General features: G+C 35.9%; 1 protein-coding gene across 3 annotated transcripts in view; it reads right to left on the reverse strand.

Annotated features, from left to right (window-relative positions):
- Positions 1-991: 991 nt before the first annotated feature.
- The window catches only part of LOC133534529 (embryonic polarity protein dorsal-like), a 33310-nt gene continuing 14837 nt past the window's right edge, over positions 992-19464 (reverse strand). For all 3 annotated transcript variants that reach the window (XM_061873695.1, XM_061873696.1, XM_061873697.1), the window contains exons 3-9: positions 15342-15503; positions 13651-13838; positions 12859-13115; positions 12169-12321; positions 2596-2716; positions 2278-2333; positions 992-1389 (exon numbers count right to left, since the gene is read on the reverse strand). In XM_061873695.1, the coding sequence (XP_061729679.1) occupies positions 1057-1389; positions 2278-2333; positions 2596-2716; positions 12169-12321; positions 12859-13115; positions 13651-13838; positions 15342-15503 (1270 nt within the window). In that variant the 3' untranslated portion in view covers positions 992-1056. The remainder of the gene's footprint in view (positions 1390-2277; positions 2334-2595; positions 2717-12168; positions 12322-12858; positions 13116-13650; positions 13839-15341; positions 15504-19464) is intronic.

Genomic DNA, 19464 nt, shown 5'->3' on the forward strand with positions numbered 1-19464 from the left:
GATATCCGGATCCGTCAAATTTTAATATCTGAAATATCCGGATCCAAAAATTGGCGGATATTGCAAGCCCTAGCAGCGAGTCGTACTTGTACTTGACCGGTTTTTTTTATTATAAGATATTTTCTACTTTATTCTTTATAAGTGTACATATTAACTTATAAGCAGTTGTCACGTAAAACGTTTGTAGACATTTTGTGGATGTATGTAGCACACAAATTTATTTTCCAAGTACTTTTTAGGGTTCTGTACCCAAAGGGTAAAACGGGAACTAAGACTCCGATGTCCGGCCGCTGCTGGAAACCATCGCGAGCGCGGACTTCTGGCCGAAAGGTGTGATATTTCGGCGGTTTCGTGGGAATCTGCCGAATCCCGCACCAGAGGGCCTACCGCGAACGACGTTGGACGGGTTGCCTCCCTATCACACTTACGTACGAATTTACAAGTGCGACAGAGAGGCAACACGTCGAACGTGGTTCGCGGTAGGCCCTCAGAACAGGTGGCGCAACCGAAAACTGCGTCGTCAAAATGATATTTATATTTTAAGATTTTTATTTTTGTATGTATGTTAGTCTGTAAGGTATGTATATATGGGCCATAGTTGCCTGAAAATAAATTATATTTAATTTAATTTAATTTTTAATTTATACTGTATGGTAGCGAAAGCTGAAGATAGAACAAAATGAACAGCGTGATAAGGGAAAAGTGTGGACTGTACGAAGATGAAAAATTGAGAAAAGTTTGTTGAGATGGTTTGGACACGTGGAAAGAATGAGTGAAAGAAGGCTAACAAAGAGAGTGTATATGGGAAAAGTAGAACAGAGAGTTGGAAGGGGTAGACCTCGGCCGACTTTCTCTGATCAAATCGGGGAAATCCTGAAGAAAGGCTAAGTGAAGAGCACCCTAAACCTAGCAAGCATATGTGAGGAATGTTATGAAAGAGAAAGAAGCGAAAGAGTTATGTCAGGATCGTGGCAAATGAAAATCCGTGGGCTTTGCTGTATTTATGTATTTCATTTTTCCATCGTCGAGATTATTGCCTTTAAATAACACTATTATTTAGACACTCAGTATATTAAAATCTGTCGATATATTTTCAATTTGATAATCAACATCATCAATAGATCTATTGACATGTTTTTCGTAGGTATCGCTTATAACATCAAGGTACATACTAAGAATTTCCCCGGTTTTACAAGTCTTGTAAAGGATGTTGTCCTGTGCCGGCTTATTTACATTCATATTTTCATCTTCCGACGGCAAACTAGCTGCAGATCTTGGGGCATTAACATTAGGGATTGCTACGGAATGGTTTGCATTAGTAGCTTTTACAGTCAATTCTACGTCATCCATTTCAAAATTAGAGACCATTTTAGTTTCTTGGACATAATCCTGAAAAATAAAATAGTTATATCTTGTTGGTCACTTGAATATCGGCCCTATTCGAAGAATGATTGACGACCGGTTTGGCCTAGTGGGTAGTGACCCTGCCTACGAAGCTGGATGGTCCCGTGTTCAAATCCTGGTAAGGGCATTTATTCGTGTGATCAGCATGAATATCTGTTCCTGAGTCATGGGTGTTTTCTATGTATTTAAGTATTTATATATTATATGTATCGTTGTCTAAGTACCCTCAACACAAGCCTTATTGAGCTTACTGTGGGACTTTGTCAATTTGTGTAATAATGTCCTATAATATTTATAATGATTAAGATACGTTTAAGATCTTTGAAAGATCTTTAAAAGATCGATAACTAAACGACATGTCAAAATTGACGTTTATTTCGATTCCGCTGTGATCCTAATAAGATCTATCTACGATATTTCTAACGTCAAAGTAACATTGGTTGCCCTAAACGAGCTGCTTCTGTCAATTATACGACATACAAACGATATCTAAATGAAAACGTATCTAAACCAGAACTTATCGTTATCGTACGTATCGTTATTCATCGAATCGGGCCGTAAGTTTTAAAACAAAAAAAAATACTACTTCGATTCTTTAAAAACAATGTATAGATATTGTACAATAATTTACACTTAGCCAAATCAGCAATCACAATCACACTGTACTGACTACACCTAGCTACTATACATGAGGTACGCAATTATTGCCATAATTATGTAAGCTGTTTGTAACTATACTATCTCAGGTGCAATGTAATTTTTGAATTGATGCGTCTTTTAAAATGCGTCTATTTAAATTTTACACAAAACTAGAGAATTAGCCCCTTAGCTATTTTGTTTTACCTATGGCATACCTACTATTTTTTTAAGTACCTGGCATATTGTAGAAATCTGAGGAGGAGTTGCAATCGGTGGCGGCTGACATGATGCTTAAAACAAAAAAAATAATAATTATTCAATAGATTATCATATCATATTTAAGTGTACGAGTAGGTAATATTTATTTAACAATTAACAAGCAACAATCTCTCATCATCTCGTTTTGATCATCTACCTATTTAAAGCTCTTGTTTTAAATCACAGATAGACAGAATAATCTTTTTGAATAAGACTTCCTAGGCCAGATTTTCGACCCGGCTACTCTTAAAGGTGCTGCCTAAATTAAAATTAAGTTTACGAACGGATACTTACGATACAGCGTGGGGAACTGGAGTGGGCTACCCTTCGGAGGGAACGGGAGGTACTCGACGGTTTTGGGTTGGCTGCGGAACACGCCGCCCCGCTCATTGGACTGCTGCAGGGACACTTGCACCTAGTTAATAAAATCAAACCAAAACAATTCAAAAATGTTGAAATTGCGTGTATATTTTTAATTCGACTTGCTTGCTCCGAGCAAATAATTGAGCAAATTTTTCTGACGAAATATTCGAATATTTTTAAATCGTTTTTTTTTTTATCATTTTATTAAAAAAAACTATTTTCACGTATTAATGCAAATAAAAACGAATTATATTTTGCAGAAATCCACTTAATTGACTAGATTTTATCATCCTACTGAGATGCCCACATTTATAATAACTTTTAGTATGAATGCATCGTTGCGTGAATTAATATTATTATATCCATAACCATCCAAACACGTAAGAGAAAAAAAAAATGAGTAGGTGATTATTTTCCGATTTAAATTTAATATTTACTTTTAGTCACTCGGTTGCCTATAAAAAACCTTTCCATTGTATTTTGAACCGCTCTATCCGGTTGTGTGTGTGAGAGTAAACGGACAGTTGAGTGGTTTACTCGTAGCATCGAAAAGAGTGATAGGCAAGGATGTGTAGCGTCACTGTGGCTATTTAATCTACTCATGGACAGTAGTTTGCATTGCATCATTTGAAAAATGATGAACGTGGGCTGAGAATGAGTGGGTCAAATGTCTTCTTTACGCTGATGACCTGGTATTGCTAGCGTCATCGGGTGAAGAGTTGCAGGAGATGGTAACTAGAATGCATGGGTCTTTTGAAAGGAAAGGAATGAAATTAAATGTAAGCAAGACGAAAGTAATGGTATTTAGAAAGGAAGAAAATATGACAAACTGTGAAATTTTGATTGGTCAAGAAAGAGTGGAACAAGTGAAAGAGTTTGTGTATCTGGAAACCTTGTTCACTAGGGACGGAAAGCATGATTAAGACATTGAAAGGAGGGTAAATGCTGGAAATGGTGTGAATGGGGCACTTAACGCTTTTAAGAGCAGCCAGAAGGTGTCACAATAAGCACGGTTGGATGTGCATAGAGGGGTGTTGGTGCCCACAGCCAGGCTTATGTATGGTAGCGAAAGTTGGGTATGGCAGAAGAGGCATCAGAGCCAAGTGGATGCAGTGGAAATGAGAGTGTTGAGAAGTATGTGTGGTGTGATATTACAAGATAGAATTAGGAACAGTTTGATAAAAGAAACGTGTGGACTGAACGAAGATGTAGTGACAATAATTTAAAAAGGTATGTTGAGATAGTTTCGACACGTGGAAAGAATGAGTGAAAGAGAGTGTATAAGGGAAAAGTAGAAGACGGAGCTGGAAGGGGTAGACCTCAGCGGACTTTGTCTGATCAAATCGGGAAAAATCTGATAATTTTAGATTTGGTTTTCTTTGAAATCGAGTTAGGTTTAGCTGTAATTTCACGAAACCTTTCGAGAGAAAAACAATAAAATTATTATTTCCTTCGCATTTGGATACGTACCGTTACCGTTCACTGTAATAAAATACCCGGCAAAACACACAGAAACTGTAAGTATAGCGGATGACTGATGTATTTAGAGTATTAAAAAATATTCAAATATTCGAAAACTGAGCGACCGAATATTCGAATATCAAAACAAGTCGAATATTCGAATCGCAAGCACCCCATGTCAAGCTAAATAGTAACTGTAAAATATCAAACAAAATCAAACCAAATCAATTCAAACATTGACGTATTAAAAGAAGAGGACACCCAATGCCATATTCCATCCTGAATAATATCGAAGAAAAGTACTGCACACGTGAGGCGGCAACATGCAAGACGATCCTAGACCACGTCTACACCGACCTAATAGAAGATAACTTTAATTTCCATATCATAGACTCAGCAATGTCTGACCATAAACATATATACTTAGAGCTTTTAAAAAGATATCAGAAGCGAAAAAAACAAAATAAAATATGATGCAGTGGACTATGATAAACTCAACAAGATAATGTTAGATCAAAACTTCACAAACAAAGACCATGTTTACTTACTCCAGACTAGAAGAGTACATCAAGATAGAGATACAACGGTCGAAGACTGTAAAAACCAAAATACTGAACCCTCCGAAGGATGATTGGATTAACCGAGCTATTATCTCGGCGATTAACACAAGAGACGAACTATGGCGAAAACTAAAGAAAGAACCTAACAACTAAGAAATACGTAAGAAATTTATACAGGAACGAAACAAATTAACAGTCAACATCACCAAAGCTAAGAAAAAATATTACCATAGCGCATTTGCCAAGTGCAAAAATGATCCAAAAAAATGTGGAGTCTCATAAACGCGTTATCCAAAAACAAAATTACATCAAATTACATTCCCCCAAAACTCCAGTATCAAGATAAGATAATTACAGACCACAACAAATCTGCGAGTGCTTTAATGAATATTTTATAACTATTGGCTCTAATTTATGTAACGATATTCCAACTCAATTTAGACAAATAAATAATGTACTATTAAATATAAATACTAACTGTGAAAATGAGCTACAACAACTAAAACCAACTTCAGCTGACGAGGTATTAAAAATCATTTCTTATCTGGACTCAAACGTAAGTGCCGGAGTGGACGGTATTAATACAAAGACCCTAAAATGCATTAAAAAATCAATAGTAAATGAACTAACAGATTGTATATACAAGTCTGGGTCGAAAATGGAGCCCGGAAACTACCGCCCAATCTCCGTTTTACCTACAATCTCCAAAATTTTCGAAAAAATTATTCATGACAGACTATTTAACTACCTAAATTCCATTCAATTCTTGTTTAAAAGACAGTATGGTTTTCGCCCAAAAAGTAATACATCTTCTGCTACTATAGACCTTATTACCAAACTAAAGAACAATATAGACTCAAAAAATATTGCATTAGGGGTTTTTGTCGACCTGAAAGGGCATTTGACACAGTCAGCCATCCTTTGCTTTTAAAAAAATTAAAACAAACCGAAAAAAAACAAGGCGTACAGCATTTTCGAGTCTTACCTTACAAATAGGCATCAAATAGTTAAACTAGGCCAGTACGAAAGTTCCCCGCTGGCTATAAACTGTGGCGTACCACAAGGTTCTATTATAGGTCCCTTGCTCTTTTTAACATATATAAACAACTTACATGAAGCAAGACTTCAGGGCCATTTAACGTTATATGCGGATGACACTTGTTTGTTTTACTTTGGATCCTCGCTCTCCAGTATAATCCAACAGGCTCAGCAAGACCTAGACCTACTATTCAACTGGTTTCAAAGTAATTTATTAACTATTAACACCGCTAAAACGTGCTATGTTATCTTTTCCGCCAAAAATAAAAAAAAATTGAACAAAATTTACACTTATATATAAATGGCGAATTGTTAGAAAAGAAAGACCACGAAAAGTACATTGGCTTGATCCTTGACAGTCAACTCACGTGGAAAGCACACATAGCTAAAACAAGACCTAAAATAACGTCATTAATAGCCGCTATGCGCAACATTTCAAACTGTCTTCCAAAACAAGTTCGTATTAACATCTACAATGCTCTAATTAAACCCCACCTGGAATATCTTGCTGAAATCTGGGGCAATGCAGCAATGTCCAACCTCAAAGATACACATTGCGCAAAACAAAGTTATGAAAGTACTATTCAATTACGACTATTTAACATCCACAAAAACACTATCAAAAAACAGGTCTCATGAATTTAAAACAAATTTATGTATATAAAACATGTCTCTTAATACGTAAGATACTGGATGGTACTATACATTCGGAAATTACCTTTAACACAAAAAGTAAATACCAAAGAATGAAACTCAGGAAAGCGGATCACTTAGCACTACGCTTCCCTAGAACCAGATACGGAACCCAAAATTTGATGCATGATGGTGCTAAATTATATAATAACCTACCTAAAACTCTAAAAGATACCAAAAAATTTAAAAATTTCAAAAGTAAATTAAAATCACATGTTACAAACAATATCACATAACAATTAACATAATCAAGTGCCATCTAAGCTAAAATATCAGTAAAACAAAATAATTATAATAAATAAAATTAAATTGTTAACACCTATTAAAATAAAATAACATCAATTACCTGCCTCTGCGACTGTATGCAGTTCATTTGTACGCAGATTTTTTTTAATTCATAGATCCAAAAAGCAAAGCAAATTAACACTATTAAAATAAGCAAATAGAAAATATATCTACATAGAACGTAATATAACATTAATATATGCATTCAAAAAAAACATGCTTAAAATACTTAATTCATCTCAGTTAATACATATACACGGTTTTTAAAGCATATATCTAAAAAGCATAAAATACAGTAATGTACTTAAAATATTATTAATAAATTATAATATATTTTTATTAACTCACGTAAATACACATTTGTCAAAATATTGTCTTTTCTGTAACCAATAATTAACTACTACTTAAAAGTCTCGTTTAACTGGCTCTGCAAACAAGTCTGGCATTCATAAGTCACACAAAAAAAGATACCCACGTATGTTCCTATTACTAACCAATCAAATCTAAACCTTATATTCAAACCATAGGGTCGATTGCTAGTTTTATTGTTGTCTTTTACGAGTATCCTGTAATCATTAGTTTCTCAATGCAACTGTGTTATTGTTAAACATTGTCATAATCAGTGCTTGTTTATTGCGTAACTTGTATGTTTTTTAAGTTAGCTATTTATATGTTGTCTTTAAGTGAAATTTCTGCAATTTCATAGACAATAAAGATTCTTTAAACCGAATATTCTCAAAGGCGGATTCTATGTTGTACCCTAATTCATAATTAAATTCCATCAAATCTACCACTGTGTTGCCAGTAAAATGAAACGTTCCATAAATAGTAAATATATTATTAGCGAAAGAATACACGTAAGTAAATAATTTACTATAAATTTGAGATACAACATTTAAATGCTTACCTACTTAGTTGGTTACAAAATTCTGTTACTGCAATAATCTTTATCTGCATAAAATATACGAACGAAAGTTGAATAAACTATATATTAAAATGAAGTACACAAAATCAGGAATTACATATGATAATATCATTCAAAATGGCCTCCTCTGGCCTCGACACAGGCCCTCAAACGAGTCAAACGACGAGGCCAGTCATCAATAACGGCACGCACGATTGTCATGTCTAATTCCGTCACTATCTTAACTATGGCCCACTTGAGGGAGTCAAGATTTGTGTGGGGTTTAGCACAGGCTTTCTCCTCAATAACCTGCCATATGGTATAATCCAGGGGGTTAAGGTCCGTGCTGGAGGACGGCCAGTCTTCGTGGGCAATAAAGTCAATTTTGTTCCTTCGAAACCAGGCTTGAGTTGTTTTTGCCTTATGTGCACGAGCTGAGTCCTGTTGAAAGTCCCATGGCTGGTTTTGAAATAGGGTGTGGCTTAAGGGCTTCACTATTGGTTCGATAACCGTTTCCTGGTAAACTTTGGCCCCAGTTTTTACACCTTTTTCACAGGAATGAACCTGTGTTAGCCCTGAGTATGACACACCCATCCAAATCATCACATAAGAGGGAAGATGGCCTCGTTGCACTTTCGGAACAGCCGCAATCGCCTCTTGACTGTTTTTTGCATACACTGTCATTCTGGCGGTTACAACATTCTTCAATGGTAAAAATTTTTTCATCTGTAAATAGTAGGTATTTTTCGGTGGCCATTTTGTGCATACCGCTTCAATAGCACGCGACTTCTCTCTAGCCTCATAGTCTTTAATCGCCTTCACTGCCTTTATTAGAGCTGGGGTCCGAACGGTGCGTGGTCTTCCAGACCTCTTGCAGTCATCGAAGCTCTGAGTACTATTTTATCTATTAATTGTGCGATAAACAAATTATTTGTTGATTTTTAGGTTTTCAAGCAACTTCAAAATCATGTTTGGCGGGTGCCCACATTTGTGCAACGCAATTACTGCGATACGATTCTGTTTTAAGCCCCAATTCATTATAGTTACGACGAGATAAGCGTTATGTGTGGTATTAGTAACCAACTAGGTAGTTTAAATAATCAGACTTATAAAAAAGCAGTCCCATTCGTATATATTGAATTAAAACTATTTTGAGGTAGAAATGTTCGTTTTACAATGGTAATAGTTCAGGTCTGAACAACATTTGGTTTGGTATTCCGTTTTAATACAATTACATTATCGTCTTAAGATATGTGTATTATTCATTTATTATTATTAATTTTGTACGTATAGTGAATAAATAATTACTTAATATACAGTGTGAAAAGATAAGTCGGGCCCTGGAGGGAAACTAGCTTAAATCCTTAAGCTGGCTCAGTTTACTTAAAGAAGACATTCCTTTATTTTTAAAAAGAAACAAAACTGCATTCAAAGATTTTCTAAAACTCGCTTGCCTCGCACGTGACTCGAACCAACTAAAGTTAAAAAAACAGTCACTCCCTATTTTATTATACTAATCGATAGTATTATTATTCAGGATAAAATTTCTCTAACAAACATTTGGTCTTAAAAATAAAAATGATCGTTAAATCTAACATTAACTTTACTTTACTGTCAATTTGTTACACTTAAATTAATTAACTCCCCCTCGTTCCGGTTACACAAAATTAGTCGCCGTTGAAATTCATTTCTTGTAGCCTTCAGGAAAGTGTTGTGGTGTATGCCCCTAATAACATTTTCCACCGCAACCATTAGCTCTTGAACGGTTTCATAGCAAATTTCATAAATAACATTTTTTACTGTATTTTTACATGACCCCATAAAAAGAAGTCCATGGGCGTCAGGTCTGGACTTCTTGCAGGCCATCTAATCGCCCCGTTTGTACCTGTCCAGGCATTGAAATTTTCATTAACGTAAGCCCTGGCAATTCTGCTGTTGTGGGCAGGTTGTTGAAAAATGATATTATTTCGTTCCTCTTCCGGTAGAAGGTTTAATTGATTTTGTAGAAGCTCCAATATTTCAATGTATTTTGCTGCATTCAGATGTCCTTCGTAAATGTGCACCAAAACAACCATATTACTTTTGATTCCACGCCAAACATTAAACGAAAACCTGACCTGTTTGTTCGTTTCACGAACACAGAATGGATAAGAGAACGTGTCTTTTACTTGTTGAAAGTGAACAGTAACCAAATATTTGTTAGAGAAGTGTTATCCTGAATAATAATACTATCGATTAGTATAATAAAATAGGGAGTGTTTGTTTTTTAATTTTAGTTGGTTCGAGTCCCGGGCGAGGCTAGCGAGTTTTAGAAAATCTTTGAATGTAGTTTTGTTTCTTTAAAAAAATAAAGGAATGTCTCCTTTAAGTAAAATGAGCCAGCTTAAGGATTTAAGCTAGTTTCCCTCCAGGGCCCGACTTATTTTTCCACACTGTATATATATACATCTAACAGTCGAAGTAAGGGCGACACATTTAACAAAACCCTGCATTTATGTAGTTTCATTAAAGGTATAGAAAATGGAGTCTATGTGACCGAAACCAGGAAAATGTCCCACTTTGTCGCTTACCATAAGGACGAGAATTGCTTGTATCTTCGATTAACCTGCCAAGGTGTCCTTATGGCAAGCGACAAAGTGGAACGCTTTCGGTCGCATATTTTGACGTAACTTCCGTATTCCAACGGATAACGGATTTTATTATGTTCGTTACCTAAGTAAGATAATTATTTATATTTTTTATTATTACAAAAAGGTTGACGACATCTGGCCCGTTATACTGACGTTGAAAGATGTCATTGTGACAGTGATATTTCTTAGTAGATTTGATGGAATTTAATTATAAATTAGGCTCACACAAATTTCCGTTCACTGTGTATACACGTATAAATGAACAGTGACCACGGACTTAGAAAATAATCCGGACAGTCTACATTGGCCAAAAAGTGTGTTCACATGAGAAGTCAAACTAGGCCGTTGCATCTCTTTCTAATTAAGGTGACCATGACTTATATGTATGTGGGATATTAGGATAACATGGAATATATAGTTTGGCCAGGATCTTTTCTCATTCGTGCATAGTCAGAGAGAATCTTACTGTCTTTTCGCTGTGCTAGCATTATGGCATTTATGGCCCTTGAAAAGGGATGGATATAGTTTTATCCCTTCTGTAAAACGCTTCACAAACCGTTATTTAATTTAGTCGTTCTAAAAGCTGTTACTGATAGGCGTACCAGACCGCTATCATCGTCGATCGTGAGAAAGGTGGTCCGCCGTAACGTCTGTCAAGAACAAGGGAGACAGAGAGATAGAGTTATGCTGACATGACCAGGGCACAATCAGCGCCATCAAAGTGGCTAAATATATCGTAATACATCTTTGTTACCATGGCAGGATGTGTCTCGATATAATTGACCAGTGGATGTGTCTCGATATGACCCAACACATCGCTATTTAGTGACCTAATTCTAAAAATTTGAAATTCATTTGAAACGCAATAAATATAAGAGCCTCGGTAGAGAGTACCATTTTGTACCATTTGGCGTTGAAACTCTAGGTCCATGGGATCCCAGCGCGCACAAGTTTTTTGGAGAAATCGCGAAACGTCTGGTTGACGTAACTGATGACCGAAGAGCAGGCGGCTTCCTCGCAGCATCCTTGGTACATTGCCTCAAAGGCCTATTTAAGATATAAGCTAGTTATAGTAATTCTCTGTATATATCCATTATGTATATTGTTATTGTAAATAAAGAATTCTAAAAAGTATGTATCATCTTATGGTACCCTGATTTAATGATCTTACTCATATCAGACTGACAGTCCTATTTAAAATATAAGCTAGTTGTAGTAATTCTCTGTATATATCCATTATTTATATTGTTATCGTAAATAAAGAATTCTAAAAAGTATGTATCATCTTATGGTACCCTGATTTAATGATCTTACTCATATCAGACTGACAGTCCTATTTAAGATATAAGCTAGTTATAGTAATTCTCTGTATATATCCATTATGTATATTGTTATCGTAAATAAAGAATTCTAAAAAGTATGTATCATCTTATGGTACCCTGATTTAATGATCTTACTCATATCAGACTGACAGTCCTATTTAAGGTATAAGCTAGTTATAGTAATTCTCTGTATATATCCATTATGTATATTGTTATTGTAAATAAAGAATTCTAAAAAGTGTGTATCATCTTATGGTACCCTGATTTAATGATCTTACTCATATCAGACTGACCGTCCTATTTAAGATATAAGCTAGTTATAGTAATTATCTGTATATATCCATTATGTATATTGTTATTGTAAATAAAGAATTCTAAAAAGTATGTATCATCTTATGGTACCCTCATTTAATGATCTTACTCATATCAGACTGACAGTCCTATTTAAGATATAAGCTAGTTATAGTAATTCTCTGTATATATCCATTATGTATATTGTTATTGTAAATAAAGAATTCTAAAAAGTATGTATCATCTTATGGTACCCTGATTTAATGATCTTGCTCATATCAGACTGACAGTCTTGATAAAATGCTTTCATAGTTAAGTACCTTAAGATAGTCTGGGCATCTAGGGTCCCGCTCTTCCTTGTAGGGAGGAGCCAGGAACACGATTGCCAACTGTTTGTGACACATCTTCGGTGTAACAGTTTGTCTCCATCCAAGTCCATTTTCGAATACGACAACTGGTATCTGCCCTGAGTACTGAAAACAAAGTAAAAGGAGATTTCCGTTACATGTAGGTATATAATATGCAGGCCCGTTCCAATTTAGAGAAACAGATTAAAAAAAAGAAATTTCGGTTTCCGTTTTTCGCGATAGGGCCATATTGATGAATGAATCTAATATAAGAAAAAAGTAGCCAAGCCCAAATCCAACCACCGTCTTTAGCTCGCGCCTTGTGCGGCTAACACCATTACCCGTTCCTATTCCTCAGTCGCCTTTGACCAAATCTAAAGGGCGGGCAGTTGATACATGCTTGCACTTGTAATTATGATTTATAAACTAAAATAGATCTTATATAAGTATAATAGTGTAACTAGGTAGTTACTTTGAAAACACAAATAGTACCACATCATCATGCATCATCAAGTTACTAAGTACAACGCGGTAAACTGAGTTTAATTTCGCGGTTTTGAGATTTTCTTTTGAAGTACCTCCTGTAAACACGTTCTTTCAATACAGCGATGTTTTAAGTCACGTACGTATACAGAATCTTCAAATTTTAATCGCAAAGGTTACCTTATCACATAGTAAAATCATTTCAGTTCCTCCCGTTTGGGGTCCAGCACTGTAGGTAATATGCACGATCTTGAGGTCATTGTGTCTCTTCGTATCGTATACGACATTTGAAGCGACAGGAACTAGACTCTTGGTGTATTTCGAAAAGACAGAACGGTCAGCTAGAGTCCAGTCCGATCCCGGTAGAATTACTTGGAAGCAGAGACGGACCGCCGTGAAATCTATAAGTCGATGATCAGATATGTGCGAGAAGCCGGCTGTAAACAAATATTTTTTTAACTGAATAATATCCTACTTCCTTCTATTGTACTGATGAAGGGAGTACTGGGAGCTAAATGGGACTATGACTTGAACGTAAGACCTATATCAACGAGAGATTCAATGAACTCGATTATACCTAACAATGAGTTTTTCTAAAGTTACGGAAAAAAACATTTGGAAAATATTGTCAAGAAATCGAACTATAGCCGGAAGTTTATTTTCCAAATTGCAATTGAAGTAGGCAACACTACCTACTCATAATTTTTTGTGAAATCGAGTTTTTTGTGAACGTCATAATTTAATAAAAGTTTGACGTTTGTGATAGTGTTATCACAAACAATTGTTAAAATAACACTTGCACTCTCTGTACTATTCAAAATAGTGCAGAGTTAGCTTACCCTCACTCTACTAGTTAACTGACTTTAGCAAATTCTAAAGATTAGAAAGTATGATAAGCAGACACAGGGTAGGTACTCTTTTATAGGTTATGAATTAGGCCCGTAAGATTAAGGAAGGAGGAGTAAAACTAACCTGCAAATGGGTCGATGTTTATCGACTTGCGACTATGTAACATTTTATTTATGTCATCTTTCTTTGTACACAGAATGGTCAAGTTTTCGAAGACAACTTCAGGCTCGTCAGAGATGATGAAGAGCACTCCATTTCGGCATTTGTAATTTTCTGAGTTCAATACCGTGCAGATGCTATTAGGATGAACTCTGTAAATAATGGACATATTTATATGTAACAAAAATGTTAAATAATAAAGAACTTTCTATTCTATTCTATTCTATTCTATTGGTATCGTTGTTTGATTTTGCCGGTAAAATAATTGAGATCTAAGTATATGGGTGCCAAGTTCTACTTCACTTGGGGTATATTAAAGTTCAGGAATTGACTTGGCTAGTTTTTACGTATCAGGCTATTTTATATTTGTCTAAGTATGTTACTTTTCAAAAATTTAGTTTGTTGGTATAAAAACTAGCCAAGAAATATCCTGATCCTTATAAAGAAAGCGCGCCAAATAACTAATAAGTTAGGTAGCGGAGCGAACATACCGCGACGTTGACGTAGACTTCACACTCGCACAACTTCACGGCTATTTCGCAGTTTGGTTCGCGGCAAGATGGCACCGAAGCGTCAGCTGATCGGATTTAGTTTGCGGCAAGGCACTGATTCAAACTGTGAACTAGCAAATTGATTTTTGGTTGATCAAGTTCGCACCCAATATAACCAAGTAGCCGCCATAGAAGGACAGATTAACCGACTCGTGAGCGAATCGCGGCGTATAGCGATTGCGAGTGTGGAGTCTTGCAAGTTCGCGCTTGGCGTCTCCTTTGAAGCGGGCCAAATACCGACAAAAAACGGGTAATAAGGCGCAAAGGCGTGAACAATCTGCGAAATCGACGCGAGGGCCTTCCACACTCGCGTTCGCGGCTTCGCGCCTCGATTCGCGCACGAGTGTGGAGGGCCCTATACAGTCGGAAAGGGAGGTCGCAGCTGGGCTTCATGTTTTTTTTTTCGAAAACAAAGTTTGTTTTTATCGAGTTTCTTATTTCATTCTGTGTTTTAATGTTTATGGGTGCAAATAGAAGTTATCTGTGTGAGGAAGGAAAAGATATAATTGTATATTTTACATTCAATATTATTCCTAAGAAGGCCCATGTCAGCGGGAGTAACAAGGCTCGGTCCCGGGCCTCATTGATTTTCTATTTGTGTAAGAGCTGTGTGTGTTTAATGAAAATTAAATTTTAGTTTTAGCCTACTATTCTCGAGTAAACTCGACAATTTCTTAAAACTTTAAGATACTAAGGCCCAAAGCAATTTATTTCCGCTAATTAAAATTATCCTCCTGTTGTGAAGATACCAAATACCTATTGTTAATTGTATAACTCTTAAGTTAAAAACAATTAAAATCTGTTATTACTGACAAAATATATTTTTTGCAATCCTCAACTATACTCTGCTCAATCAAGGCCCTTAGTATCTTTATAAAACGTCTATTTTCCCAGGGTGCCGTGATACTTTTATAACTATTTTGGTATACTTATGAAGAAACTTAATTAAATGAGAAACCTATATTGCGTGAGTTTTACATAATACCCTAATTACTTGTAAAAATCAGTTCAAATTAAAGTTGGCCTTATATGCCTCACTTACCTTATTGAGTAAAGAACTTTTGCAATACGCGTACAACTAATACAAGGTAGCTAAATACTTACAAGTTGTTGTGAGGATTGAGCAGCGACAGCAGGACTACAAAGGGCCCCTTGTACCCGTGGACGCGTATGGCGGGGTATGTCCTGTGCTCCGATGTGCTACTCACACCCAGGATCGATCTGACGGATCTTCGTCTTCGCTCCTGCTCACTCTGGTAGCGAAACCTGAAATCGACACAGGCGCTACGATAAAGACGCCCATTTTCGATTCCTGCAGTAATCAATACCTATTTACCTACATACAATGCCACAATTAAAAAAAAAAAAAAATAAAATAAATAATCTTTATTTAGTCCCATAAAAGTAACAACTGCTTACATTTGGACAACGCTAATTTAGGTATACATATATTATATATGCACTAAAGGCTAAAGGTACACATCATTTAATTTGTTTAAACATAGGAGTAGGTAAGCGTCTTCTGTTCCCCGTACTAGTTATATAACTGTATCACGGTGGAACAGCATTCGCCGTTCTATTAGTTTTCTCTGGATTTTATCTGTAAGCGTTTGACAAAAAGTAATTTATATAAAACAAACATAATTCATTTCTTATAACGATTACCCAAACACGGGTGATCCTAACTTAATGAGTTCATAACAAAAAAGAGGGTTACTTAACAACCATGTGCGCTTGCAATGCAGAGTTAGTTGTAAACACGTAGTATATGCAAAAACGACACATCAATCTTTACTTTTATACAATACTATAATCAACGATTACGCTTAAGTAATATTTAATTTTGTATTATGTACATATTATATGATTAAGTAGCTACAGTCTAGAGTAGGTATCTAATATTTAAGGTAGCTCTAAATGAACAGTGATTGTTATGAATTATTAGCACTAATGTTTGAAGTTACAATCATATCCATGTAGCGTGCGCGCGAGTTTGTGTGTGTGTGTGTGTGTGTGTGTGTGTGTGTGTGTGTGTGTGTGTGTGTGTGTGTGTGTGTGTGTGTGTGTGTGTGAGCGTGAAGCTAGGTAAGTAACTTTTATTAGAAAACGAATCACAAGATAGTTTATCCATCCGTATTGCCATCAAAATAATCGACGACCATAATATAGTTAGGTCATATTTTTGATAAAATCCATGTCTACTGGCAAATCGTATTACTTTTTGGCAACCACCTGGATTGTTTACCTAATTTGATCCCGCTGAATCCGAATTTCCTGGTTGCCCCATCTAAATCTTGACCGGAAGTGAGATAGATAATGAGTTCGTTGTATGGAGACTCACAATTTTTAAATATACTTTTTTATAACAATTGTTGCAAAAAATAATAGTAATAATAACGCGTATTTTCTGAAAGTTTGGAGTACCTATAAAAGGCCATGGTTCAAAATATACAGCCCTTTAAAGATAAAAAAATAAATCCTCAGCGTCGCACCGAAATACCAAGTCCCAGTAGTTAGGCCTCGTTATGCCTCAAAATGTACTTTAATTTTATATTATATTTCATGGTTTAGTCAATATTTTAGCCATTTATAAAGCTATTGAGACATTTAATCTGTGTGCGCACAGTAAAACTTGTTTGGTGTAATAATGGGTCAAATATAAGCAATATGAGAATTCGTACAAAATATTTAATGAATCAATCGTTTTATTAATCGATTAATTGGGATTATAAGGAGCCAGTATCAGCGAAGACTGAAGACCCATAGCGTCTACTAGGTGCGCGTTTCCGGGGTAAGTTAAAGGTTGAATACATCCGTGAAATTATTAAGATACTCTCATTAGTAAAAGCCGAGCTCTGTTTAGGGCTGATAGGTGAGCGCAGCTAAGCGAGGCCGAGGGTCAAACTGCGGAAAGTTAGTCCTTCAGCCTTCGCATTGACACACGTCTTGTACCATTATTCTGTGTTTAAATGAAATGGCGAGCCTTTCTTAGACGCATTAGGCTTCCAGAGTTTGGCATTATGCGGAGCTCGGCCTTCGGCTTTCACAATCTACTTTTGAAAGTTGCAGGAAGCGTGCCTTCATTGCGCCTACTTACATTGTGCTGTATTATAGTACTTTACTTCCTTGGTTGGAAGCCTTCGGTCTCGCTTGATGCTCTAATGTGTTTAAATACTTACCTGCCGCAACTTGGCTTTCGCGCGTATTGGCGCCTTCGGCCCTACGCAGAACTCGGCCATGGGTCTTCGCAATTAAGATATTTGTGTAAATTGTAGGAGGCTCGAGTCCGTTGGCCCTACGCGGAGCTTAGTCTTCGGCCTTCGTATTTAGACACTTGTACTATTATTCTGTGTTTGAGCACCAATCTCTCGAAGCCTCGACCTTCGGTATCAAGTGTAGACGCGCCTCTCCCAGTCTCTTCGGGTCTTCGGCCCTACGTGGAACTCGATCTTTGCAATAGCTCTCCATACCAGTCACACCACGATTTAAGTAACCATTGCGACTGTGTATTTTTTGAATAATTACTCAAATAACTTCTAAACTATTAATATCATTAAATTTTAATTACTTATATCAGATTCTCATAATAAGCCCGTTCATTTGATACATAACGCGATATAAATTGCAAAACATTTGTATCTCATTTAGCCCAAAAATCCTATGTTTAAAATTAATTTATGTACGTTCTAGGTATGTCCGTCTTTAGGTCACAGATTTAGATTATGTGTACCAAATTTAAAACTTATTGATCCAGTAGGTAGTTTCGGAGCAAATGAGCTGTGTCAGATGGCCTGACAGACGCACCAGTGATCCTATAAAGGCTCCGTTTTTTCCTTTGAGGTACGGAACTCTATAAACGCCCCAAATTTTCTTAACAATTTGTTAGCTAATATTAATAAACATTCTTCATAATAATATCATACGTGATTTACCTAACGTCCGTAACATTTAGAATATTTTTTGGTTTTATGTATCAATTGCGGGGCTTCAGCATTAAGAGCGATTATAAGTTCGTTAGATATAACGAACTTATAATTTGGGCTTATTTAACAATATTTAATATTTCTTAATTACAATGCCACCTTACACTCCCAATCAATTGAGATAAACGATTGATACATTAATCATTCATACTAATTTTCATAGTTCTCATACTAGACACATTTTTATACTAAAATAGTCTTACTATGTGTACATAAATTAAATGCCCCAAACGCGTATTTAATTATTAAAATATTGAAAAAAATATTTAATGAGTTAAATATTCAAAAAATAAAGACTTTGAGTGCATTTTGTATACAATGTGTCCGGTCAATGATGTCGGAGCCGTTAAGGGCGTGTAGTACAATCGATTTCATCGATAAATCACCACGTGTTTTTTTTTTTTAAGTCAAGGGTAATGAAATGGCGGCATTTTTAATTTTTCAAACACCTGAGCACTGGTGCACGTGGTATTTTTGGAATTATCTGACAATTTTTCGTCCTACGAATACAAAAAATATCTTATTGGATGGCTAAACATGTAAGCAATCGATTAAAGCTAATAATTGTATGCAAACATTTCAATAGTAAGGCAAAAAAAAATATTAAAAGTAAATAATTAGGACAGAAACGCATTACTTTTTCAGTTTTTATTTTTTTATGTAAAAACTAGGTCGTTTACCTACATTTTTTTTGTTTTGCATTTGTAGTACAGGATATTAGCTAGAAATGCATACCAAAATCATAGCTCTATCTTCGATACTTCAAAAATAACACGTGTTCAAATATGACCCTGTTAATTACCTTTATTAATAACTTGAGATAATCCCAAGAATTATCATCCCCACTCCCAGTTTTTCTTTTACAAGCAGGTAGATAAGTCAAGGGGTGCTGCCAGATCAATCAGTCATCCCTCGCTCTGCGTTGTGATAACAAACTTCTGCTATCTTTGGCTTACTTCAGTTCGATTGTGTTATTGTTGAAACTTTTGTTAGTTGTTGGACCTGCTGTTTATTTTCCGTTTTTGTTAAAATGGAAGACGGCTACTATTCTAGTCAGCACACTGCTGACATACATTTCGTTTATGGGTTTTGCAACGGGAACGCTAATGCTGCTGTACGCGAGAGTACGCAAGGAGGTTTCCTAACAGACCCATTCCGAATTCTCGCACATTCATAAGAATTCATGCACGGCTCGCTGAGAACGGCATAAGAAGACCCGCGGATGAACGTGTTCGACTTGTGGC

This window comes from Cydia pomonella, chromosome 2, assembly GCF_033807575.1.
Source record: "Cydia pomonella isolate Wapato2018A chromosome 2, ilCydPomo1, whole genome shotgun sequence".
In the NCBI taxonomy this organism is placed as follows: Eukaryota; Metazoa; Arthropoda; class Insecta; order Lepidoptera; family Tortricidae; genus Cydia; species Cydia pomonella.